The sequence below is a fragment of the Talpa europaea genome, assembly GCF_964194135.1.
Source record: "Talpa europaea genome assembly, chromosome: 7".
NCBI lineage: Eukaryota > Metazoa > Chordata > Mammalia > Eulipotyphla > Talpidae > Talpa > Talpa europaea.
The window spans coordinates 66,819,509-66,847,255 of record NC_140074.1 but is presented as its reverse complement, the minus strand read 5'-3'; the positions used below and the strand labels follow the sequence as shown (position 1 = coordinate 66,847,255).

The window sequence follows — 27,747 nt, the reverse complement described above, 5'->3', positions numbered from 1 at the left end:
TAGATATAAATTCCTTGAATCATGGATTGTGTCTGAATTTTCACCAGTTGTCAAGGGCTTGGGGGCTGGAACACTCACAGTGTTAAATAAATGGATGTATAAGACCATAGTTCTATCTATACTGGTACCTATGGCTTCTGTATCATGCTGGGTGAGGGAGGGAGCACCAGGGACTCAGAGTGGCCGGCCCAGTCCTCCAAGGGCTGGAGATGGGCAGAGCCCTAACCTCAGTCCCATTGCCCATCCTGTAGCAGCAGCTGAGGCGACGCAGGAGACAGTGGAATCCCTGATGCAGAAGTTCAAGGACAGTTTCCGTGCTAACACACCCATCGAGATTGGTCAGCTGCAGCCAGCGCCACGCAGTGCCTCAGCAGGGAAGCGGAAGAGGAGGAGCAAGTCTCGAGGTAGGCCCTTCTAGCCCCCCCTGCCAGGTTGTCAGGGAGCTGTCCCCAGTTCTGTAGATGCCAGGCAGGACTCCTTGCTTCCCTGTGGTCATAGAACTCTTGCCACTGATGAATCATCTCTGCAGAGGCTTGGAGAGAGCAGATCTATGCCCCAGGATGTAGGGCTGGCCTCTCTGAGCCCTTGCTGTTTTATCTGACAGCAGGGATGGGTCACCCATCCTTTGGAGTCGTTGAGAAGATTAGCAGCAACCTTAGGAAAGTGCCTAGCTCAGGACCTGAGTGCAGTAGGTGCTCTGGAAGTTGCAGCTGGGGTCATTTTGGAGAGAGCAAGAGAAGTAGAATGTTCTCATGGGAAGCAGGGTTTGTCTCACTCTTTAATCATCTGAATAATCTGGTTCAAGAATAGGAGCATTGCAAGTTAGATTTGGATTCAAATTTTGATTTTGCTATTAACTGAATCACTGTATCACTTTGGCCACTACTCTCCAATCCATCCGTTGCTCACAGCGTTGCTGTAATATCTCAGCACAGTGCTGAGCTCACATGTCAAGAAAAGCAGACCTTTCTGTTCTCTCCTCATCCTCCTGTCTGCCCTCACCCTCTCTTATTTGTTGTTGCCCTGCTTCTACTCCCTCTTCCTCCTCCTGTTCTCCCTACTCCCCTTCCCTTGCTTTTGACCCTTCCCCTCTTTCTTCTCCTGCTTCTCCTCCTCCTCTGACTTCCTGTGTGATTTTGCGTATGGGATGAACCCTCTTATTATAACCTGACTCCAAATCCCAATTTTTTCTTTCATATTCCCTTTATAGACTCCAGCTCATCACTCTGTTTCCTGGCTCTCACTTCTCCAGTTTCTGTAATTTAATGTGGGTTGTAATTTGGTCCCCAAAAGCTACAATGGTTGTGGAGTTACAATCAGACATCTTCAGGCTTATGAAAATGACATTCGAGGTCACAACAGAGATATCCTCTCTTTGCTGCCTCTTTTAAATCTGTGTTCTCACTTCCACATTCTTTCAAAATCATTCTTTACCTAAAATCTCCTACTCAGACCCTAGGAATAATTGTTGTCATATTTTGACATGTTCCCATGCTGCAGGTGAAATCTTCGATTCATCTGGTCCCATTTTTCCCTCAGCAATCCTGTGAAAAAGCTGCGGTGAAAATTCCCATTTCACACATGATATCACTAAGGCACAGGGAACTATAGCCACTTTCTTGAGGGACATCTTAGTGAACAGAGCCAGGAAGAACTGAGCAGACCAAGTCCCCAACTTAACTAGATGGCTGTATTCTATACCCAGAGAAGTCTTGTCTGTCTTTCCAACTTAACTTGCAGGGCATATTTCCATAAAGACATCACTTGCTGTCACGGTCATAATTCACTCTGAATTCTTCCATGTGTGAATTCTTCCTCATCATTATACATGTGTTAAGCATTGATTGCATTTTTATGTGTTATTATTTGCTTTTGTCTGGCTCTCTCTTAGCTAGACAGAGTTCTTTGAAGTTGGGGATTGTCTTATTATTTGAATCATCTTTGGAGTTCTAGACTTAAATCAGTGTCTGTTGTACATACTTACAAATTGTTGAGGGAATGTCTAGATCTTAATCCTGGGAAATCCTGGATCCTTTGAAGAACTAAGATCTGCACATTAGGTTGAAGTCATAAATTGAGGCAAAAGTTGATGATGAAGCACCTTTGGGGAATCGCCTGGTAAACCCTGGTTTGAACTTGGGTGTGATGATAAAGGTTAGTTGCTTTGAAGACAGAAGTGTCTGGGTTCTAATCCCAGTCAAGTTAGCTTCAATTTCTAGGATTTTGGAAGAGTCCTTGGAATCTCAGTCTCCTTTTCTGTGCAAGGGGTATGCCCATCCATATGTGGGAGGATTGGAAAAAATGAATGAGTATTTTGGGTCACCTGTAATTTAACTCAGCCTCAGCTCATCTTTATTCTTCCAGCATCACCCAGAACCCCTCTCCTGTATCTCCTGTCAACTTGAGTTGCTTTGACTCAAGTTGGAGTCAACACACTTGACTCCAAGTTCATGAACTCCCCTCTCTTCACTGCTGGCCTGAATTCATTCCTTTTTATCATATCCCAAATATTATGCCACTGAAATCATCTAAAGAAATCCCTTTCGTGCATCATAATTGTCTTACCCAGGACCTCACTACTGTTAGGCATTTGGGCTGTTTCTGATATTTCACTGTTGTCAACAGTGACACACACAATTTTTTTTTTCATAGAACTTCACTTTGGAACCTTTGTTTCCTTCAATGAGAGCAGAATTTCAGAATTTGGTTATTAATGAAAATCTGTCCCTTCACTTGGATTATGATTGACCATCGTTATTTTAATTTATAAGCTAAACGGGGCCTCAGAGATCTAATGTAGGAAGAAATTCACTTTCCCCTAAATGTCCTTCAAGTCTGACTTCCCTTTTTCTGGTCACCTCTATGACTGCTGTCACATCTCACGTCCTGCTTGCAACTTTACCCTACTTGAGCGTAGTCTTAGCAATGCAGTCAGATTAATGTCATAGAAGGATAAATAAGAGTCCTCTCCTGCTGCAAGTCCTTCAGTGGTTTCTACGGCCCTTAGGACATGATCCAAACTCTGTGCTGTGACTTGTGGCCCCACTTCCATCAGGGAGTGGCTCCCGCCCTCAGTGCCAGTGACATTTCCCTGCACTCCAGCTCTCCTCACTTCCTTTGTATTGAACAAACACAACAGACAGTCCCACACTGAGCCCCTGTACCCCTTCTCCTTTGCTGGGTGTCTTCCTATCCCCAGCTGTTCTCCAGGCTGGAAGTTCTCACCTTGCTGTTCTCAACTCAAATGTCAGCCCTCAGAACCATGTTCCCTGACCATCCAATGTAACTCATTTCCCTCCCCAAACTGCCACTATCTGTTCCTTAACCCATTTTTATTTCTCCCATGGTACGATGGCCTAAAATTAATTTTGTTTGCCTGTTTACTGTCTTCCGCTCTAAAATATAAGCTTCATATTCATAAACCTAATACATGAAAGTGCTTAGTAAATATTTGTCAAACAAATGAGTGTATTAACCTCAAAGATCATTGGAAAGTGGCTCAGTTTTATAACTTTCAAATTGATGGTGTAAGAGGGATCTGGAATAAACCAAAACCTCCTGGTACAGACCTCCAGGGAATCCTGTTTCCTCTAGAGATAGACGCACTGATGGATAGCACATTAACTGTGCTCAAGTGGATGCTGTTAAAGCAATTTTCAAAATGGCTTAATAACATTGTGTTCATGATTTTACTGCCTCCACTGGAGAAGGATTTTGTAAGAGAGGGAGGATAGTCTGTGCCAGCCTGCATTTCCCAACTCACATGCTTCCTACCGCCAGTCCTCAGGACTCTCTTAGACAAAAGAATTTCTTGGTCAATACATGCTTTGAAATTCTTCACATGCCTTCTTCTTCTTGGACATTTCCTAATGCACCTCAGGCTGTGAAGGACCCTGGGAGTCCTGCAGTACAGAAAGTTGGGTCACTTTGTTTACTCAACGTCTGTGAAATCATCTTGTCCACAGACTCTTATTTTCCCCCTGGAACATTTATTAACATCTTTTGGAACAGAACTGTCCATAGAAACACAATTTTGGAAGGGCTTCATTAGCCTCCACTGGCTGTCAAAGCTCCCATATAGGGAGGTTTAAATTCTTCGTCTTTCACTGTCTCTCTCCGACCCTGCCACTGAGGTAGCCATGGGCCTTCTGGTCCAGAGCGGGAGCACCTGGCCTCTGTCTGCATCATTAGGCTTCAAGCCCAACCCATGGTGCCCAGGGGTTCACAGCAGATGGAATGGGGAGCAGAGAAGCACTGTCGTGGAATTGAGCACATGGCTCAAAGTAGCTTCAATGTGTTTTTGTCACGGGGGCTTCCTCCTGAGAGGCCTGTGGATGCCGAATACACCATCCTCAGGCTACCACAGAAGGCGGTAGAGGACTGGGCTGCTGCCTCCATGTCTCTGACAGGGTTTTATGAGGCAGCTGCTGGATAGTTGCTTCCCAGTGTCCCCAGGCAGTGAAAGGAGGCTTGACATGCAAAACAAGCAGATTTCCTTGGACTTGAGGAAGAACATGAGGAAGTCAGTGCCCTTTAGGGAGTGGTCTTTCTTTTCTTTTTAAAGATTTTATTTATTTATACAAGCACTGGGGTATAGGCCAGAGGCAAGGGAGGGTGAGAGAAATCACCAGAGACAGAGCAGGGAGCAGAACAGGCAGATGGACCGAAGTACACTGCTGAGGGGAGCACCGGACAAGACAGGAGAGGTCTGCCCCTCTGTGTGGGAATATCCCTGGCAGGCCGGGAATTGAAGTGGCGCAGCAGAGGCTGCGTACAGCTTCACAGCGCAATGCTCAACCCGCTGCGCCACTGGGGAGGCCACTAGGGAGTGGTCTTTCAAAGCTAGACTTTGTGTTCGAAATTTATTTCTGCTCTTGGCCAATTTAATCTCCTCAAGAAAATGAACATTGTTTTTAACCTCAGTCTTCTCATCTGTAAAGTAATGCTTATAATGCCAAAGTCACACATGCACAGTGAGCTACTTACTTTCTGCAGAATTCTTAGCCCAGAGCCTGGCACATGGTCAACCCTCAAGAAAAAGTAGCTAATATCCTCAGGACCTGCTCCTGCACCTCCAGCATCTTGCAGATTCACCAATGCTTCCCCAGGCCATTGCCTCTGGCTTGGTTGAGGTTTCATTATTCTATTCCGTGTTCCTGTACTCACTTCTTTACCCACAAACCCATCTTCCACCCTGGAGGTGGAAGTGATCTTTTGAAAACACACTAGGTTTGGTTTTGTCACCCTCTTGCCTAGAACATTGTCCTGATGTTCTGTCCCTTGCATCGGGGATTTCTTAAATTTGTCCATAAAGATTTTGTAAAGACACATGAGCATAAACACATCCCCAAATGGTCCGAAGCTGTGGTCAAAAGACATCAGTCATTTGCCTCAAATTACAGATTCCATCAAAAAAGCAAAACAAAACAACAACAACCATGCTGTTCTATTTCATAATATGTGCATATGTGTTTTTATAGATTTATTTCTTTTTGCATACAAGAGCTGGGGTACAGGCCAGAGATGCAGGGGGTGAGAGGATTCACCAGAGACAGAGTGGGGAACAGAACAGGCAGATTGACTGAAGTACACTGCTGAGGGGAGCAGTGGGCGAGACAGGAGAGGTCTGCTGTGCCATGTGGGTTGCTCCCGCACCGGCCAGGAATCAAACTTGTGCTGCAGAGGCTATGATTGCTTCATAGTGCGGTGCTTAACCCCTTGTGCCACCAGGGAGGCCCCCATATTTGTTTTAGTTTAAAATTTATTAGTTAGGGGCCTCCCTGGTGGCGCAGGCAGTTGAGTGCCACACTGTGAAGCTGTCCACAGTCTCTGCAGCACGAGTTCAATCCCAGCTGGCCAGCGAGAAACCCACATGGTGAAGCAGACCTCTCCTGTCTTGCCCGCTGCTCCCCTCAGCAGTGTATTTCAGTCAGTCTACTTGTCCTGTTCCCCGCTCTGTCTCTGGTGAATCCTCTCACCCTCCCACACATCTGGCCTGTACCCCAGTTCTTGTATAAATAAATAAATCTTTAAAAAAAATAAAATTTATTAGTTAACATTTTTCAAGTCTTTAGGTAATGTTGATGTACCAGAAATAGCAACCATGCTTATGCCGATTATGCTAGGAAGATGAGGAACCGTCCCCCTGAGGGCTTCCATGGGGTCACATGAGATAACATACCCATGGCCCAAGCACAGAGCTGGGCAAAGGAGCACACTGAGCATGCATGCTCTATTATCTTTTTTGCTATTCTTATCACTGCTCTATCATTACTTTTTTTTGGTCAGTGTTATTATCCATTAGGGATACATTTACCCGATTTTAGAGGTGAGCATCTACAGGACGAATGGCACACAATTTAGCAATATTAAAAGGTTCCCCGAGCTGGCTACACGGCTGCTTCTCAGCCTGGACTCCAGCCCACCCCTGGCCCCTTCAAGCCCCAGGTCACTGTGTTCTGCATCCTCAGCTGCCTCTCCTCCCCCACCATGCTGTGCTTTCCAAGTCTGTGTACTGATCATGCTCTGCCTGAAAGACCCTCCTCTCCTCTCTTCTCTCTGCTCCAGATTGAAAATTGCTACTCAGTTCACTTTTAAAGCCTTCTTTGTAAAGACCCCCACCCCACTCTATCCTCATCTCGAAGCTCTCATCCCAGCTGAGTGGGCCACTCCTTTGTCTAGTACTTGAAACTCCTGTGCTGCTTGCCACAGCCCTTATCACAGCAGCCCGCTATAAATATGTGTGGACACATCTGTCTCCCTCCTCCACTCTGACAGTCCCATGATGGGAAAGACAGTGATTTATGTCTCTCTTTAGCCAAATGCCTGACACAGAACTGACATGGAATAGCAATTGGCTGAATGGGAAAATGTATGGTTGGATAGGTGGGTGGGTGGGTGGGAGGGTGAATGAATGGACTGTGATTATTTGGGGCCTTGCAGGATACAATGGGTTAGTGAGATGTGGTATAACTAGAATCTGTTGAGCACTTAGTATCGTCTTAGTAGTATGCACATCAACTATTATATCATTTTAAATTTCCCCTCAACACCGATAGGTAAGGATTATAATTATCCCCATTCTACAAAAGAGGAAGCTCAAGCTTTGTTAGGTGACATGCCCATGTTTTCCAGTTCATAGATTGTGAAACTGTGAATCTAGAGCCCACATTTTAGTTCTCAGGTGACTTGAGTTCTACTGTTAGTTGGCTTGACTAAGATCTTTGAGCTGTGAAATTCTACCAACTCTATCCAGATACTGGAAGGAAAGGCTTTATTTCCTCTTGTATTGGCAAATATGTCTGTGTGATTACTGCTGCTGTGAGGGTGATCATTGGCTACACGATTCTGAAAGATGAGACATTTCTTTCTCTGAGCTAATGAAGAGTCAGGGCTACCTACTGCAGGGTCTTTTTGGCCCCAGGGAATCAGTTCCTTGTTCTCAGGAGTGGCATTCCCAATGGTTATGTCATTTTTAGTGCTCTGTACATTTTCTAAGGTAGTCTTTCTACTTCGATTGATATGTCCTGTACAGGCTGTGCCACTCACATCTGCCTACCAGCACATCACCATTTAGTGAAGGAAGCAGGGATCATACATGTGCGCCCCATGGGACACATGGGAAAGTGTGTACACCAGTCTGGAGTGTTACTAACCTAGGAGATTAATTAAACAAGATTGCACAAGAAGGTGGCCCTCAAAGAGTGCATTGATAGTAACCAAGGAGACAGGTTGGCAAGGCTTTGCTGGAAGAAGAAAGAAAGTATGCAGTCACATGAGAGTGACACTGTGCAGGGCATTCTGGGAATATCTGGGGCGACAAAGTGTGAACAAAGCTGATGCTGGTGAGGTGGGTAGGCTCCAGATCCACCGTTGGAGCCGGGCCCCGGATTCCCAGCTATGTCCCCACCTGGGAGGAAAGGCACATTCTGCCTTATCCTCCCTAATAGATGGAGCCCAATGGCTCTTTCACTGTGGGACACTGACTGCAGAATGCAGGCTTATGTTAACATGCTTTGGCACAGATATATATATATATATATATATATATCTAACAGTGTGTGTATACATACTGTTGATTTACAACTGACTGTAATTATTCACTTAGTTGGAGAAAAACACTATTTAGGAATAGTGACTTTACTTTTTAATTTTTTTCCCATTAATGTCTTTAAATGATTAGCCTTAGTGGGCTAATTCTAATCGTTAGTGCCTAACGATTCCTTGGGCAGTTCCAGGATTACTCTCTCATTTCTGTGGTTCACAGTGGTGTTCCCCCAACCCTGTGTCCTTAGCAGCCCTCCCTTTCAACCATGGAGTTTTGGATGGTGCTCACTGCCCCTCTGCCAAAGGAAATTTTGAAACCACATAATCAAAAGATGAAGTTTGGAATGAAAGCAGGAGATGCTTGCAAGGATAGAGGGGAGACTGGACAGACCTAGTGGCACAGTCTAGGCCAAGTCTATTTTCTCCACCTCTCCACTCTGTCTCCAGCTGGATTTTCCACACCCTCTCCATTCACTTGCCAAGTGTCTGCTCGTTTTCCAAACTAAGCTTTAAAGCCACTTCCCTCTTCAAATCTTTTCAAGTTTTTTGCAATGAAAGTCATGCATATGTCCTCTACACTTTAATAATCTCTTCTCTCCCTTGTCACTTACTCCCTTTTATTTGAATAATTTAGGGCCACTTCTCTTCCCATTAATTAATGTCCTCAAGTCCTATCTGTGATTCTGTTGACTAGTCTAGTTCCTGACAAATAGCAGATGCTCATTTAATGCTTCATGAATTACAGGAAGATTAAGCAAGTATGCTATATGATCTTGAACAAGACCTTCAGCTCTCCAGGTCTCAGTGTCCCCATCTAAGAAGCTGTGTGGTTTGGTGGAAAGTTGAGGAGCTCAAGTTCTGGATTCAGATAGAAGTGGAGTCATACCTCACTTTTGCCTTTGCCTGGCTCAGTGCTGGGAACTGACTGACCTGGCTGAGTGGCCATTAGCCAATCTGCAAACATTAACATCAGCTCACTGGTAGGGAGGCTGGGAGGCTTAGAGTAAATTTATGACTGGTGCTCAATGGGCAGCACTGAATATAGTAGGGACCTAATAATCCTGTGCTGTTGCTAATTTGGTAAGCAAGAGGGATGGGCTAGATTTTGTCCACAAGTCTCCTCCAACTCAAATGGTCATTGACTATCAGTCTGCTTGAGAAGCGTTATTGTCAAGTGAAAAGCCCAGTATTAGGAGTCAGCAAGCCCTGGATGAACCCCAGCTCTTAAGGGCAGGCTTCCTCATGGCAGCTGTTCAGTTCCCTAGGGATTCCATCTGTGCCACCTGGATAGGCCCACCTTTCTTGTTTGCCAGGGCTGTTGTGAGAATGTGCTAGAAAGTTTATGGAAATACTCTCTATAGATTAGCTGCATCCTGGAATCAGAGCCTTGGCATCTTCAAAGACAGAATATTTGATCTAAGGCCCTGGCTTGCCTTTTTGTGGACTGCAGGACCCACCCTGGAGGTGTTGGCAGGGCCAGTAACAGAGCCACCGAGTGCTCCCTGGGCTGGGTTGGCTTGAGGCTTGGGAGAGCCCATTTGCAGTCAGAGCACACTTCTGCCTTCATAAATCCTCCCTGGTGTGTCTTGCAGAGAAGTTTGCGTTCCTAAAAGTGTATATCTCCTCCCAGCGGTTTTCCTTGTCCATCTGAAGTATGTCAGGGGCTCTCAGTCAATCCTGCCTGCCTGGCTGAGTAGAGAGGCACCTGGAAGCCATTTTGATAGAAGGCTCTGGGGCAGGCCCTGGAGGGTCTGGGCACAGTTCTAGGTTAGTTCACTCATCAGAATGGGCAGTGTGATGTGATTGAGAGACATGATGTAACAAAACACCCTAAAACCTTGGACTTAAATTGGCAACATTTATTAAGCTTAAAGTCAGTCTGACAGTTCTGGTTTGGGTAGAGCAGCTGACCTCGGCCATGTACCTCTGGTTGGTCTTTGGAGATCAAATAGTTGAGGGATCCCCAAAGGGGAAGAACAGGAGCTGCTAGACTTTTTGAGGCAGAAGCTCTGAAGTACATGCTATTCTTTCTGCTTTGTTGTGTTGCTCGAGTGAGACTGGCCCCGTCTCAGGTTCCCAGGTGGAGACAGAGCGTTCATCTTGTGAAGGAGGAAGGAGCAAAGCAGTGGGATGATTTTTGCAACCTATAGTAATGATATTTAATTATGTCTCCAATGTATACTAAAGCCTGGGTGGGTCCTCACAGCCCCATGATGTAAGGATAGTGGTTCTCAATTTGCTGATGAAAAAAAATGAGACTCATCTATGGGAAAGAACTTCTGTAGATATTTGGTACAGATGGTTGAGGGAGGGCCAGTTCCCCTATTCTAATTCTTTTATGGCTGATCTAAAGTCTGGACAGTTGACTAACAACACGGATTTGGACCACATGGGTCCACTTACAGGTGGATTTTCTTATAAACAGGTGACATGAACTCAGAGTATAGATAAATACACTACTGTCAATGTATTTTCTCATGAATTTTCTTATTTTTTTTTCTCTAGTTTTTAAACACATAATATTGTTCATCAAACATTTTTGTTATCGCCCAGGCTGCTGGTCAACTGTAGGCTATTAGTTGTTAAGTTTTTTTTTTTTTTTTTTTTAAGATTCATTTTATTTATACAAGAGCTGGGGTACAGGCCAGAGGCACAGGAGGGTGAGAGAATGTGCCAGAGACAGAGTGGGGAACAGAACAGGCAGATGGACCAAAAACACTGTTGAGGGCAGCAGTGGGCAAGAAAGGAGAGGTCGGTTGTGCCATGTGGGTATCTCCCTGGCTGTCCGGGAATTGAACCCATGCTGCAGAGCCTGAAGACAGCTTCACAGCACTGCGCTGAACCTGCTGTACCACCAGGGAGGCCCTAGTTGTTAAGTTTTGAGGGAGTCCTATGTTATGTGTGGAGTTTTGCATGGACCACATGTTCAAGGGCAAATGGTGCCTTTTATAACTGCTGCTTATTTACCTCTGTATTCGTTTTAGAAATACAGATCAATAGAAATATAATTTCCCCTATATGTAATTTTTAGGTTTTTAAAAAATATTACCCTTCCATGTACATACACAGCTATTAAAACAGATAAACTGTTGCCTTTTGTGACATTTTGGGTGGAACTGGAGGGATTATGTTAAGTGAAATAAATCAGAAGGAGAAAGACAAATACTAGGTGTCACTTATATGTGGAATATAAAGAAACAAAGGATCAGATAAAACCAAACGAATAACACAACCTAGAAATTTCTGACTATAGAATAATTGAAGTTACCAGAGTGGGAGGTAGAAGGAGGAGGACATAGTAGGAAGAGGACCCTGGACTGTGGTGGTGGGCTGTGGTTCTTTGGTGGTGGATGCGACGTTGTTACATATACCAGAAGGGAGGATCCTAATCGTCATATATCGATTTAAATCACATATGGTGTTGCAAACCAATATTGTAGAGAGAGAGAGAGAGGGAGGGGTGGAGGGAGAAAGGAAGGAGGGAGAGAGAGAGATTGACCTCTTTTAACAATGCTAAAGATACTCTGCTCTCCAGCCATTGCTGGATATAGTCTTGCTTGTGGTATAGAGAAGGACAGTAGATCTGAATCTTGATATCTTGGTTTCATCAGCACATTTTTTTTTCAGTAAAGGGCCAGGCATAAAATATTTTAGGCCTTGCTGATTATGAGGCAAGCTTGAGGATAGTGTGTAGATACTTACACAGTGAGAGGAAATTTTTCACAAATTTTGGTCCTGATATTCCAAAGATAATAATAACCAAGTACCATTTTTTGGTAATAGAGTTCTTCTAATGAGAAAAGTGGAATTTATTTATGGACACTAAAATATGAATTTCATATCATTTTCCCATCTTAACATACGCTGCTTCTTTTGATTTGTTTTAACCGCTCAAAGATGTAAAAACCATTCTTAGCTCCTGGATCATATAAAAGTAAGCAGTTGGCCAGACTTGGCCCACAGCCCCTGGTGTAAGGGAAAATCTCAGATGTGGACTCAGAATCCTAGTTCTGTGACTTTGGGTGAATCCTGATGTCTTAGTCATTGTCGCCAGGCTAGAGACACATGGGGGGAAATATTCTCTGTTTGAAAAAAAAATTCTGTATTCTCTCTCTATATATATCTAAAGTCTCTAAATAGCTATACCCTATATATAGACATATCTATATATTCTATAGTCTTAGTCCACGAAAAATGAAAATCAACTTCAAGGTCATCTGCTCCAACCTGCTTATAGATGTGGAAAGTGATAGAGAGGGAGACCTCAGTGTCACAGAGGGAAACTGTGTCTTTCTGAGGCCCATATTGGGCCTTAATAATTTTTTTGGGAAAATGTCCTGTTTCTAGAATGTGTTCTTACAAACAAGAATGACACAGAGGAATGGAATCCTGAGTCTCCTGACTTACAAAACTGTCCTATTTTCATTTTCAGCTTGTAAAATCATGTGGGCCCGTTACCTACAGAAGGAATGACTCTTGAGTAATTTGGGCAAAATACACTCTTTGCAGTAGGAAGCTTGTCTCTTTTCTTATTCAATTGCCATCAAATGTCTTAATGACTTAGAAGAGTACAAAGAGACACATTTCCCCATGTTCAAGATAGACATGGCTCAACTCTGGGGTGTGGGGTAGGGAGCAGAGCCATCTGAGGGTGCTGTCCAGTGCATGCCTTTCAGTGCTAGGGTAGTGGGGTGGAGTTGCCATATTGGGCCTCAATAATTATTTTGGGAAAATTTCCTATTTCTAGAATGTGTTCTTACAAACAAGAATGGTTTTGCTTGTAACAAAAGCTCCTATCCTTAGATGGGAATTAAGCTTGTAAGATGTATGGTGAGCTCTCAAAAGCTGGTGGGCCTTCTTCCTGTCACACACACACACACACACACACACACACACACACACACACACTGGTGTTAAGTAAAGCCTGACTTTTCAAAAAATGTGAGTTTATCTCAAAAATGAAAGAATCTCCTTAGGTGGAGGGGACAAGGAATGAGGAGGAAATGCAAGCCCGAACCTTGAGTTTAGAAGTCAATGTCAGGATGAATCCAAGTAGCCCTGTTGTGGAAGGAAGTAAAAGCAAAGAAGAAACACAAGCAAGGGAAAAAATGAAAGAAATATAAGGTGGTTAAAATAAGCCCCAAAGCATCAATAATCATAGTAAATATAGCATGCACATCAAAATTCAAAAATAGATTATATTAAGCAAAATCTCATCAGATACTATTTAGAGATCTTCCTAAAACTTAAAGATACAAGGTTTGACAGTAAAGGGAAAGGAGAAATAGATAGTAGGCAAAATACTAATCAAATGAAAGTTTGGGGAGAAATATAAATATATGGCAAAATAAACTTTACAACAAGAAACAAAAAATCTTTAGGAATAAAGAGGGTTATTAACTAATCATAAAAAGGAGCAGTTCACCCAGAGAAAAATGAAATCTGTCTTTACATACATACAGCAAAAAATGAGAGAAATGCAATGACAAGTTGATATGTACATTTTTTTAGAGAAATTGTCCTAAATCTAGCAGGCACAATAATAATAGTCATAATAATAATAATAATCATAATACAGAAAATTTCAACTATCCAATATAAGCAAATGGACATATGTCAAATTCTGTCTCCCAAGAACTGGAGTTTGTAGATTGTTTTTTCTCAAGAAATGAGTAGTTCTGTTTATGGATGTTGATTAACATCTTACGACCTCAATTTTCTGGCTTTGACCCAATTTTCTGAACTATTTTCAATGATATGCTTTTGCAAATTTATGACTCAATGTAGTTTAATTTTGTCCCTCTGAAAGATATTCCTTTCTACCAAGGATGGGAGAGGAGGAGAAGCAACCTGAATCTGTTTTTTTTTTTTTTTTTTTTGTGATGGGAAGTAAGGAGTGTATGGGGCATTTGTGGCTGAAGGAGAACATTTCCAGAAAAATGGTTACTGTCAAGCCAAAGTCAGAGTATTTTGTTCCAATCAATATTCCTCATATTCTCCTTTGGGCCATAAAAATAGTACACTTTGTCAGGATATCTTCTGGAAATAGAAAGGCCTTATGCTTAGGCTAGTGGTGAAAATTTTTGTGACCTCTTTCCACAGCTGTGTCAGCCTAGTTACCTTCCCAAGGGAGTTTCCCGAGAGGGTCAGTGTGACCCGGTCAGAGGAAAGGCATGGCATGAGTATCAAACCTCACAGGTTGTGTGATGGGGCAGGGGCTTGAAGAATCATTCTGTTTGCAGGAAGCACTGTATGGAAATAACTGCACAAAACTGTGAGAACTCAAGACTAGGTACTTATATGGGTAATCTAACATCCCAGGATGTTAGGGTCTCTGCTAGACTCTGACTTCTCAAAGCTCAACCTCTGTGGTCCCAGCATCCTCCCTGCGATAACATGGGTTTCTTTCCATCCCATCTCTAATGCTGCTTCTGCCCTCCCATTTCCAAGTTACTAGCCCCTCCTGCTACTTCCCTGCCCAACTAAGTCTCTATCAAGTGGGAGACACTATGCCAGGCCCTGAGATGGCAGCAGAAAACCAGGTACACAAGATCCCCACTCACTGTGGGGAATCAAGGAAAGGAGGAGGAAACATGCAAGCCATCAGTTAGGCAAGGAAGCATTCAAGCACATGATTACAAATTGTTGCAAGTGCACTGGAGAAAATGACCTTGACATTGACCACCAAGTCTGCAGTAAAACCGGTCAGGCTTCATATTCCTTGCCTAGTTGAAACGCATTTCACTGCCTGTGACTCCCCCCCGCCAAGATGAAGTTACAGGAGGGGCAAACCTGGGGCTGGTGTTGTGATAATTTTTTCTTTCCTATTTTCTGCTTTGGGCTGTATGTCTGATAAGAAACAACAGCAGTAACTGGCCATTTACGGTGGGCCAGTCGGTATAATAGATGCTTTCAAATGTATTATTATTATAACCGTTTTCTTTCTTTCTTTTTGAAGTAACATTGCTTAACAACACTGTATGTGCTTCAGAGGCACAGGACCCCACGTCCTCAGATGTGCATCACCATACCCACCCACCACCAAGATACCCAGGTCCTCCACCACAGTCCACTGTGCCCCTCCCCACTCTGTCTTCCTTCTTCCACTCCCCTCCACCATCTTGTTGCTTCAATTCACAGTCAGAGTTTTAGTCAGATTTTTGCTATTTGTTTGGCTTTGTCTGCTCCTTTATTTTCTCTATATTCCACATGTAAGTGAAACTATCCAATATTTATCTTTTTCCTTTGGCCTTATTTCATATAGCATTATCCCTCCCAGCTTCATCCAAGAGTTCATCCTGTTGATGTAGCTGAATACTATTCCATGGTGTATATATAACACATTTTTCTCATTCATTCCTCTCTCTCTGGGAAGACTGGGCTAGTCCCTATGGAAAACAGTGCAGAGATTTCTCAAAATATTAGAAATAGAACTACCATTTGATCCAGAAATTCCACTCCTAGATATCTATATGACGAAAACAAACAAATTCAGAGGTCTGCATGTACTCCTATGTTCAGTGCAGCACTGCTTATGTAGCCAAGCTATGGAAACAACCATCTTTCTTTACCCTTATTTGGTAAAAGAAAGTGGTGCAGCCAGGATATAAACTGAGATTTGTCTGCTTCCAATGTCACTGTCCTTTCTCCCAAGTTGCAGTTGTATCTGCTGGGAGTGGCTACCTCCAAGACTTGCGTTCACATCACATGTCTTGGGTCCCTGTGCAGGCATTGTGCTCAAAAGTTAGGCTGAAATTCAGCAGAAGTCAAGGCAACCACAAAAAGAGGACCCTTTCCTGCATCCCCTGATCACCCTAGTGGGATTTGCATTCATTTTCCTGCCTAATTATTATTAAGAATATGCCATCTGTGAAAATTTGATTTTATGATTTTGTTGTAAACTTAGGTGCAGTTTAACTTTTAAAAATCCAACCTTTAATCTCATTTCAGTATGGAAAATGTTGGTTTGATGTACAAGGTCTAATTGCCCCCACCACGTGCTAGAAATCCAAATGTAGCTAAACATTAAGGTTAAATGATGATATCACACTTACTGGGTTTGCATTTTACATCCAATTGAAAACACAAACCCCTCGCCTCATTAATCCTTTGCAATCCAATCCCCCCCCCCTAAATGAAATGATCCTTTTGGGACACATTTATATCCTTTTAACAGCTGCCTGACAGTTCTGCTGATGGAGTTTGTATCCAACTTTGTTACTGGATAGTGACAACTTGCCCTGACGGATATGTGTACATAATTATTCTCTCGCAGTTAGATTTAATTAATGCTTACCCTCATCATGATCTTGCAGCCAGCGAGCTCTCTCTGCAGGAACAGTTAATGGCAAAAGGATTTCCTTTTTAGCCAAGAGAGACTCCAAAAGGCTTTGTAAAAACTCATACAGTTTTTTAAAAGGAAAAAAAAAGATGAAAAAAATACCCACCCTAACCTGTTCATTTTTCCCCTCTCCACATTAATGCTACATGTGAATGGATTGGAGACTACATATAGGGCCGGAGTTGCTAAACCTAATTTCACACAATGGTCGCTAATATGAGCAGCTCTGGCAGATCACAGGAAGATATATATTTTTTAATATCCTGACTTAGATTTGAGGTGTCCTGGCTTTGTTTTGTTTATGTCTCTGTGCAAAATACGTATGTGTATATTTTTCGAACCAACTGTCTCCCCAAATGCCACCCGGGGTTTAGCAATAAATAGCTCCGCAAGAGAGAGGATATTAAGAAATAATCGGCAGACGGTGGGAGTAGACAAAGAGAATTTGAAGATAAGATTTGGAAAGAGATCATTAGGAAGTTGATAATAAGGAGAGGGAGTGTGTACTTATAAAACCCCATTAACAGGAGTGCTTTACAAATCATCTGTCCCAGTCCACGCATGTGAAATATTCATGTGCCATTTACTTTTTATTATCATCATGCCAATGCCTTGTGTTTGCAGAGTGCTTAACAGTTTACATCACATCCTGACATCCATTACCTCAAGAGATCTTTGGGAGGGCCTCCCTGGTGGTGCAGCAGTTGAGCGCTGGGTTGCGAAGCTGCCCGTGGCCTCTGCGGCGACGGTTCTATCCCCGGCTGCTCCCCGGCCACCTGAGGAGGGTCCCACATGGCAGGCAGACCTCTCCTTCTGCCCGCTGCTCCCCTCAGCAGTGTGCTTCGGTCCTTCTGCCTGCTCTGCTCCCCGCTCTGGCTCTGGTGAATTCTCTCACCCTCCCGCACTTCTGACTGTACCCAGTGCATGTATAAACAAACAAACAAATAAATAAATAAATAAAACGTGCCTCTATAAAAAAAAAAAAAATCTTTAAAAAAAAAAAAAAAGAGATCTTTGGGAGGGGAGGGGAGCTGAGAAACATTTACAGATGAGGAGACTGAGGCCCAGAGAGGTTGAGTCACTTGACCACAGTCGTACAGCTAACAAGTAAAAGAACCTGCTTGGCTTTTATAGTCAAAGCCAATGCATTCTTCACTACTTAGGCTACCTCTCTTTAGGTTGGAAAATGCATGCAGGGAACATTTAAGTGAGTGGCTTAAATAGCAAGCTGTCTTTGCCTTCATCTGTCTTGCTGAAGCATCTGACTCTCAGCTTAAAGATGCCATCTGATTTGAGAGTAATATGATGCTACTTGCTTTAATGATTACATGCAATATTAATGATCATTATTACTGTGCATTATTATGGGAGATTTCATCCAGTAAGATCTGAGAGGCCGCCAGAAAAACGTGGTCATCTGAGGATAGGAGGAAATACAGTCTTTCTCTACCCCCTCAAACACTGTTGCAAGGTCTGGATTTTGAACCCCAAATAAAATAAAAGACCCTAGAAATTCAAGAGTGTGGAGCAGGAGATGAGACCTCAGAAATCATTCCATAATGTAGATGAGAAAACTGAGGTCCAGGGGACCAGGGACATCTCCATCATGTGTTAGTGGCAGGTCTGGGTCCTCATCCTGGTTTACTCAGTCTTGGCTGAGATCTCTGTCCACAACACTCTTAGGGAAACCTTAAATGAAAGGGGGCCTGAGAAAGCTCATGTTTGACAAATGGAGAACTGAGACCTGAGTGAGGGGAGTAGCTAACCCCACATCATACATGGACCCAGAGGCAATTGTGGGCCCCAAATTGTCTTAATTTCTGTAAACTCAGCCCAATTCCAATAAATACTATTTGTGCCAGTGTTACATGCCAGGTAACCTGCTAACAGCTGGGGTTACTTCAGCTCACCCAAAAATTTGTGATAGGCTTATTACAGAAATAGGAGCTAAGAACATGGCTGCTCACCCTTTCTTGGCACTGCAGGTTAGACTAGGGAAGTGTATTCCTAGGGAAGCCAAGGTTCAACCTGAAACAAGCCGACCTTGGAGAAGAGGGCTCAGGAAACGCGAGGCGAGTGGTGGGTAGCGGAGAATAGGAGGTGTTACAGCCCCCATTAGAGTCTCTTCCTTGCTTCACTTCTCACGTTACTACTCTGTGTCCCAGAGGATTTGAATTGAAAAATAAGCAAGATGCCAGGAACATACAGTCTTTTACATTGGTTGGCACTTTACAAAACATTAGTAATACCCATTGCCGCTGTTTCCTTATTGACGGAGGGCTCACTGTGTGCCAGTCACCATGCCTGTTTATTTCCACTACATCTAATTAAATATGCACAGTGTCCCCGTAAGGTCCATATTACTACTACCTCTACACAGATGAGAAAATTGAGGATGCCTAGGCAAGGTCTACTTGCCAAAGGTCACATACCCAGTCAGTGGCACAGCCTGGATTTGAATCCAGGTAAGCTGAACCCCTGAAGCCCAGGCACTTAGTGTGGGACTCCCTCTTGGAAGCCAGCTCCTAGAGCACAGAGTGGGAGCTCAGACCCTGTCCATGGTCCTACTCTGCATCCCACTTACCCTACAGCGATGCTCAAGGGGCAGTTCTTTGACAGGCAACCTGGGCACTCCCTGAGAACTTGATAGAGATGCAGATTCTCAGGTCCCGTCATTGGGGGAGCCTATAATCTGTTTTCTCAGCTTCCTGGGTGACGCTGCTGTGTTATTGAGAGACAGCCTCTCTAATCCTTGATTCTTTTATCGTGGAACTTCAGGGCATGGGGCCCTGCAGAACACTGAGGCCAGCCCCTTTGGATCTTGTCCGTTCCTCTAGTGTCTGTTTTTTGCTCCTATTTTATCTCACCCAGCCATCAAGACCAGCTTGAAAGGGCTGGTGCTCTCGAAGCTTTGTGAGCAGGCTCCAGGGAACTGGGCTGAGTTTCATGTGGGGTGTTGAGCTGCAATGTGTGAGTGAAGCACTAACCGTGGTCTTTGTTTGCTTCTGCTTCATAAACCCTCCACTGACAACCACACCCTGGAATAGGGCATGCCTTGTTGACAGCGTGCAGGCTGTTGTTTGGGTTGGTGTTGAGCGAGCAAGGGGAAGGGATCTTGCTGTCTCTGTGCCAAGGCCCTGACTAGCCACTCAGGTCATGCAGAAGTTAGGGCTTACTTGACGCTTTCTCCTTCCCACACAGTGAGTGGCAGGTGCACCTTGGAGGTGTCCCCATTGAGCTTATATTCCTATGCAGGGTCAGTATCTATTTGTCAATCCAGCCTGGCTTTTTCCCTGCCTGCCCCCAGGTGGCCATGGGTAAAAAGTGAGTGGAAAGTTCCAGCACAGAAAAGGTAAACCACATGGGATCTGGGCTGTCCCTATTTGGACCTGATCTTGAATGTGCCATTTCTGTTTTATAATGAGACCACAATCTTCCTTGTGACTTGGTGGCCTGAGAGAATCCAGCTCACGGTGGGCAGCTCTGACTTCCTGGTCTCACAATAGAACCCTGAAGCAAACCTGGAATTTTCTCTCTTCCTCTTTTCTGCAGATGGCATGGCCTTACTGCAGACACTTGTGGGGTGCGACATTATGGGTCTCCTAATTGGTACCTGCCATAAGCTCCTCATAGTATTAATTATACCCCCATAAGTCAAGCAATGGGTCTGGATCATGTGGGGCAACTGGCATCATTGGCACTATAGCCTGATCCCTTGCAGAGCCTTCTCTTGCTCTGGGACCTCCCACCCCCACCCCAAGCTGGCAGCCAACCATGCACTGAAGATAAGGGTCAAGGAATTCCTCAGTGTGTAATATGCTGCTTGCAGAGCCAAGGGGCCAGCCAGCATTCTGCTTGCTTTTTTTTTTTTTTTTAAGATTTATTTATTTATACAAGAACCGGGGTACAGGCCAGATGTGTGGGAGGGTGAGAGGAGTCACCAGAGACAGAGTGGGGAACAGAACAGGCAAACTGACTGAAATACACTGCTGAGGGGAGCAGCGGGCGAGACAGGAGAGGTTTACTTGCCATGTGGGTTGCTCTGAGGCCAGCGGGGATCGAACTGGCACTGCAGAGGCTGAAGACAGCACCACACCACTGCACTCAACTGCCTGCGCCACCAGGGAGGCCCCCAGCATCCGGCTTTCTTCCTGGAGTTTTGACATATAAGATGTAGGAGTCCCTTCTCTATTTGAGCACAGGTGTATGGCATGCCATAGACCACTGAACCCTAAAATCTACATTGATAAGGAACGCCTCCAATTCTTCATAGAACTTATCTCCTATCTTCTGGAACACATATATCTTATCAAACACTTAAAGGTACTTCCCCTTTTTTGTTCAGCTGTTCCCAATTGCCTGATGCATCAACAGAGTGGGCAAGTGTGACATTATACAAAATGCCCAGGTAAGCCATTTCCCCTCTGGACAGCTGTGGTAGAGATCAGGGCAGTTAACACAGCCCTGGGGCCAGGCTGTGGGTGTGCAGTGGTCCCACACCACATGCATGAAAACTGCTTTCAATCCTCTTTCTAGATAGAAATGGAAGCAAACTTATTTTCCAGATCAGTGACCACAGACTATGTACCTAAGGCTGTGCTAATTGATATAGTGGAGACACCACATCTGGCGGGTCCAATTGAGCCTACAATTGGCTCGAGGTTGATTGCTCATGGTCATCTTCCTGGACCTGTCTGCATGTTTAAGGGACCGGGTAGGTGAATTCAATGGAGATACACTGCAGGCCGCCGCCCCTGCATCTTCTGGGTTTAAGAGATCACTTATCATGCCCACTACCCTCAGTATGAGATGTTGGTTTTGCTTTCCTCTCTTGGTTGGGAATGTAAATGCCTCCATTTTCTTTCCCCACTTCTGTAGTTTTACTCGGAGATCACAGAAACAGTGGGGTGATGGTGATATACATTATACCTCCAGGGATTGGGAAAATCTCATGTCTTCGTGAGTTGGACCTTGGCCTGAACTCCATCCTATTTCCTGGTGGCTCATCCATCACCCCCCATCTGAGCCCTCAGTGCCTGGGATTAGTGTCACCTCACATTCAGCCATCTTTGAAAAATCAGGCTATTCCTCTTGCTGGGGATATGGTTACCTAAAATCTTTGGCCACAGGTCTTGGAAGAACTATGACTGTGTTGACTTGCTGTGGCGCTGTGACTGACAGGGGAGCCAGGCTGGCCTTCCATGAGTGGGTTTGGGTCTGAGAATGGGTTCTGGACCCGAAACTCGGCAAGAAGTTGATACTCAGCAACCCTTGCCAGCTTAACAGAATGACTCCTCTTGCAGGAAGTGGAGCACACATGTGTGGGAAGGTGGGACGCTCAGCTGTTCACAAACAGACATGATTTAGCTCTCCTATGAGCCTCCACCTTCCCAGTTTCACGATTGTGTGCCCCTCCCCCATATCCAAGAGGAGCCAAAATATTTTGTAATTGTTCAGGATTTCACAATTACATAATCTCTGAATTCAAGTCACTTCCTTGAATGTGAAGTGGAGCTGTGCATGCTAGGGAATCACCCTGTCTGCATTCCTGCTCTCATCTGTTCACTTCCACCTGGCAAACTCTACCCACAATCCACCCACAGAAAAGCTTCTGAAGTCAGCCTGTCTCCTGCCAGGGAAAGTCAGGGTAACAGACAAGTCACAATTTGTGTTAGCCACAAATACCTCATCTCAGAAAGAGCTGCTGGAGCAGGAATCAGAGTTCCGACCTCTCATATTGTAAAACTTTTATAACTTTAAAAGAGCCAAAGAATTTAAGTAATTTTTTTCAAAATCACACAGTGAGGAAGAGGCTAAGCTCAAATTAGTCCCAGGCACATGTTCTTTCCATCATGGGTAAGGGTAGGCTTTGTCATGTGCCATGGCTTGGAAAACTCTGGAACCAAAGGTGAGGGAATAAGGTGAGGGGAACTGAGATCCTTGGAGGCCTCTCTCCAAGCTTGCGTTCCCTCAGAACAGGCCCGACTCCTCTGTCAGCACAACTGGTCCTGACTGCTCTGGCCCTAGCCCTCATTCCCTATACCTGAAACCATTTCCTGGGAAATCCAGAGCAATTTGGGAAATAACACACTGTGTCTGCAAAATGAAAATCGTTTTTTTCATTTCCTTCATTTCCCCGGAGACTTTCTCATAGAACCAAATAGGCAAGTTCCTAAAATGTGTATGTGTTTGCAAGAGATTTCCCAACCTATAGGCAAATGCTCTCCTCTCTGGAGGAGCCAGGCAGAACTGATACTGGGGATTCTTCCCTGCAGCTCTAACCTTTTGGACCTTGTGCATGTTTTCCTAGGCATTGTCTATTCATTTATTGCACAAATATTTATTGAGTGCCTTCTATGCGTCACACCCTTCACTAAGTCAAGCGTATGGTGATGACAGAGATTCTAACCCCTTTTTTATTCTTAAGCAACAGGAAAATATAGCACTTTATCTCATGTAGCAATAAATGTGAAGAAAAATAGAACATGGTATTCAGATACTGGTCATGGAGAGCTTCTTGGAGGAGGTGGCACTTGAGCAGAGACCTGTATGAAGTGGAGAAGAACACTGGTTTTTGTTACTACCTACCATGCATCAGGTACCACGCCTAGCTAAGGGAGAAGAAAAGCTCCTGTCCACATTTTGAGACAATGTGGGAAAATTCTGCCTTTTCCAACAGAGTCCTGATTCTTTCAAACCTTTCCTAAAACAGCTTTAGTGTGTATTAGAGCAGGTTTCTTTTTCTAACTTTTATTTTCCCCTCTCTCCCTGAGCTATTTAAAACCCTCAACGTGTCCAAGGGAAAAAAGGAATGCAAGTAAAAATTCATTTCACTTGAATCTGAGCTCATTAAATTTGGTGTTTGCATGGAGTCCTTCACGTGTCAACCACAGAGTCCTAGACCTTCCCCACAGAAGGGGAAACTAAGGCTCCTCGCCCTGGTCTCTCTTCTTCATCCTGAGACTTTAATTGCTATGAAATCACCACCATCACCACCAGTCACCATTTTCAAGTGGTACCATATTGTCTGAAAGAGGTGCAGGGAAAGACTGATGGGTGTAGAGACTCCAACGGTTGCAGGGTGGCTCTTTAATGTCACTCCCTAAACACATGGCTACCAGAGGACCTGTGAATTCTGCTTATATAATCAAGTTAAAAGGATGTACTTAAGGCATAAATGGGAAAGTGCTTTATTTTTCCAATAACTGGATTTTCCTGGTCCCCTACACATACACACACACACATGCACACACACACACACTTTATGCAGAGGGCCACAATCATCTGAGTGATTCCACTGACCACAGAACAGTATTTTCCCGGGTGGTGTTGAATCCTGGCCAAGCCTGATTGGAGAAGAGGGATTTGGCAGATATGCTGAAGCCAAACTGCCACTGTTGCCTCCCAGCATGCCGTTTTCTGTCCTTGCACTCAGCAGAATGAGAAGCTGATGTTGAGATCCTGTACCTTGGCCTGTACCTTGGTCACAAGAAACTTTGCGCAGCTGCCCACATTCTGCTTTTAGTTTTCTCCCATTCACTACAGAGCAAATCCAGGTGCTCTGTGTCTCTTGTGCCCTGATCTTTCTTCCACCCTCATGCCTCCCACTCCCTCCACACATCAGACCTGGAATCCCAACTATTCCCTCTAATCTCCAGGAAAGGAGCAGCCCCATATACCCACTTCTGCAGTGGCCTAGCCTCCGAGCTGAACTTGACACATAGTAGATATTCAATAGTCTGATGAGCAAGCTTATCAATAAATGAGTGCAACAACACTGCAAGTATTTGATCAGTCCTTCAAAATTGATCACATTCTTTAAAAGTCTTTCAATGGTATTATGAGTAGATGGCATTAGAGATGGAAGACTTAAAGAATCTAAAAGAGGTCACAAGGCTCACCCAAGAACAATGATATAGTTATTGTCACTGATGCTGTGGCTAAAAACAACTACTCTTACTTTACCCACAGTCTTGTGGATCAGGAATTAGGGCTGGGTTGGTTGGGCTGGGCAGTCTTTGCTTGGAGTCTTGTGTGGTTACAGTCAAACAACAGGGGGCGCTACAGTCACCTGAGGGCTAGCTGGGCTGGATATCCAAAATAAGCCACTGACATGGTGAGTGGTTGACGCTAGTTGGTAGCTGGGCCTCAGCTGGGCTATTTTCTGAGGCTTCTATAAGTGCCCCCGCCCCCAACATCATAGTCTCTGAGTTGTCTATAACTACTGTGAATGGGAACAAGCTGCTTTCTGTGCAACCCCCCAAAAAGAGCCACGTGAAGCTGCATGACCTCCTCTGACCAAATCTTGAAGCACATTGTCTCACCTTACCATTGTCCTAATAAAAGCAATAGCAAGCACACACCAAATCAAGGAGAGGAGATCCTACCTCTCAGTGTGAGGTATATTGGAGAATTGGGGTGGGGGGCTGTGTTTAAAACCATCCAAGTCACACAGAATTAAAGAAGCAAGACTCAGACTCCAAATATCCTGACTCCCAATCCAATCATTTTTTGCTACACCATGATGTATACATATGTGATGAATTTTGAATATACAAAACAATTCAGAGCTAATGCAGTGTATCAATGAAGGCTTCAGTTCCCCAGATAGCTGCAGGAAGAATGACTCTACTAAAAACACAATTTCTGATAAATTATTGAATTGTCTCTGTTCCAATTTCATGCATGGAATGTAGAGAAGTGCGAACACTTATTCCGCTGGGATTCCCTCTCTGTCCTTAAGTCTGACCAACAAGAAGAGCATTATTTAGAAACAATTTATCTTAGACTAAAATGTGTTTTTGAGTCATTCATTGAACCGGGAACAGGTTGCTGGCCTTCATCTGATAAATGCCACCGACAAGTTTATTTTTTTTTAATTTAAAATGATTCATGTTCATTAAAGAGAGTTTTCCCCCTCCAGGATCACAAGGATTTTTCTCCTGTTTCCTTTTGGAAGGTTTATAGTTTTAGTACTGCGATCCATTGTGAATGAATGTGTATCTGTGGCGTGAACTAAGGATCTGTGTTCATTTCTTTGAGCATATGGCTCCCTGGTTGTTCCAGCACCATTTGTTGAAAAACGTTTTCTTTTTCAACAAATTATCAAAAATCAGTTGTGTGTATATTTTGAACTCTCTATTCCATTTCATAGTTCTATATGCCTGTCCGTTAGCCAATAAAACACTGTCTTGATTACTTGTGTTTTATACTAAACCTTGAAAATAGGTAGAAAATGTCCTCCAGTTTTGTTCTATTTTTATATTGCTTGGCTCTTCTAGGTTACCTGTACAGCTAGATAAATTTTAGAATCACTTTGTCAATTTATATCCCTCCAAAAAGCCTGCTGGAATTAGAATTAGAATTACATTTAACCTACAGAAAAATCAAAGGAGGGGGAGGGAGAATGATCTCTTTACAATATTGAATCTAGCAATCTACAGGCATGGTGTATATCTCTGTATTTATTTAGGTTCTCTTTCATCCCTCTTAGCAGTTTTCTTCTATTTTCATTGAAGAGATCTTGTGTGCCTTTTGTTAAACTTATTAAGTAGTTTAGAATTTCTTGTATTATTGTAAATGAAATTGTTTTTGAAATTTCATTTTCCAATTGTTTGCTGCCTATATATATAAATACAATTAACCTTTTATATTAACCTTTATCTTCTACCGTAGTAGAGTCACTTATTCTGATAGTTATTGTGTGGCTTCTTTGTGATTCTTTTTCTAAATAATCATATCATCTGCAAACAATATTTTCAGTTCTCTAATCTTTGTGCTTTTTCTTGCCATCTTGAAATGGCTTGAGTGTGGTTTCTCTTAATGTTTTATTTTCAGCTGTTTGATTATAAGTACAGACTTTTTTTCTTTTCCCATGTTACTTTGTCAGGTGTTTCCTGAGCTCTGTGAATTCGCTCACTTATAGCTTATGCTGAATTTGGTAAAATCTGCCACTATTTCTTTAAATGTTTTAGTTCTTACCCTGTTCTCTTTGCTTGTCTTCTGCAACTCCAATTATCTGTATTTAGAACTTTTGGTATTATCCATGGATCCTTCAGATACTGTTTAATTTTTTAAATCTCCTGTTTCCCTTGTTCAGATTAGAACTTTTTTTATTAATCTTCAAGGTCACTGATTATATCTGTCATCTCCATTCTATTAAGCTCTTCCAGTGATTTTCAAATTTCATGTATTTTTTTCATTTTTCTGTCTTAAAGTCTTCATTTGCTTATATATATATATATATATATATGTATACACATGTGTGTGCATGCAATTTTCCTGTTAATAATTCTTACATTTTTATTTGTTGTCTTCTCTTTTACCTAATTGAGCACAATGGTAGCAGTGGTGTTAAAGTCTTTGTCCATCTGGACCGTCTTAAGCTTCGTCTTTGCTAAGTGTCTGCCCCTCAGGATAAAACTCTTGTTTCACCACCACTAGAGTAATTTGGGGTTGAATTCTGGAAATGGTGCATTTATTGTATAACGATTTTAGGATTCTGTTTTTCAAAGAATGCCGGTGTTTGGTTTATGTAGGCAGTGAACTTGGTTAGACCCACACCTTGCCTGGGTTGAGCAGAAGAACAGACCTTGGTTACTTCCTTTGTCTGAGCTGCTGGGAGTTTGTGTCACACATGTGTGGCTTGGAGCTCATCCAGAGATGTGACAGAGATTGTCCATGGGTTGGGAGACCTTCAGTGGGTCTCTCCTTCTCTGGAGTTTTCCTCACTCCCTGGTGGCCTTGTTTGATCTGTGACTTGTCCACTGCACCCTCCATCCAGAAAGACAGCAGACTTCTCTTGGTCTTTTGGTCTCCCTGAGCTCTACTGAAATGATGACCCAGCTCAGGACAACATAGGAAGATGGGAAATTTACCCTGCTACATGCTTCCTCCAAGTGCCAACTGCTTTCCAATATGTACCTGCTTCTAGCTCCTTCCCAAAGCCCTCAGATAATCTGTGTGTATGTTTTGTCCAGAATTTATTATTGTTCCCTGCTAGAGGGAGGAGTTGTATCATGCCTTCATATCAGAAGCAGAAGTTCTATCTTCAATGGTAATGAGTTTACTCTTATAGTATTTATGTTTTTCACCCCTTTCTTAAAATTAGAATTAGACCTAATTCATTGTCATCCAGGCTCATTTCATATTCCAACATAATTAGACATGTATGTCCAGTTGTACATGAAGATTGTTATTTTCCACATTTTTATAAATAATAGTGCAATGAGTATAGTGTTGCATAAACTGTTTTCTATATTTGGGATGGTTTCCTTAGGGTGAATCCCCAAAAGTGGGTCAAAAGGGAATGGCATTTTTAAGGCTCCTTTTTATCATACCAACTTGCTTCCCAAAAGGGC

The 27,747-nt window shown here is 43.4% G+C and overlaps 1 protein-coding gene across 4 annotated transcripts in view; it reads left to right on the top strand.

Annotated features, from left to right (window-relative positions):
• ASTN2 (astrotactin 2) overlaps window positions 1–27,747 on the top strand; it is a gene marked incomplete at both ends in the record, with an annotated part of 818,546 nt that overhangs the window by 233,734 nt on the left and 557,065 nt on the right. For 2 of the 4 annotated variants that reach the window (XM_084237291.1, XM_084237289.1), the window contains one exon: window positions 252–404. The exons of 1 other annotated variant lie outside the window; for it this stretch is intronic. In XM_084237291.1, the coding sequence (XP_084093417.1) occupies window positions 252–404 (153 nt within the window). The remainder of the gene's footprint in view (window positions 1–251; window positions 405–27,747) is intronic. One more of the 4 variants, XM_084237288.1, reaches the window with a different exon arrangement.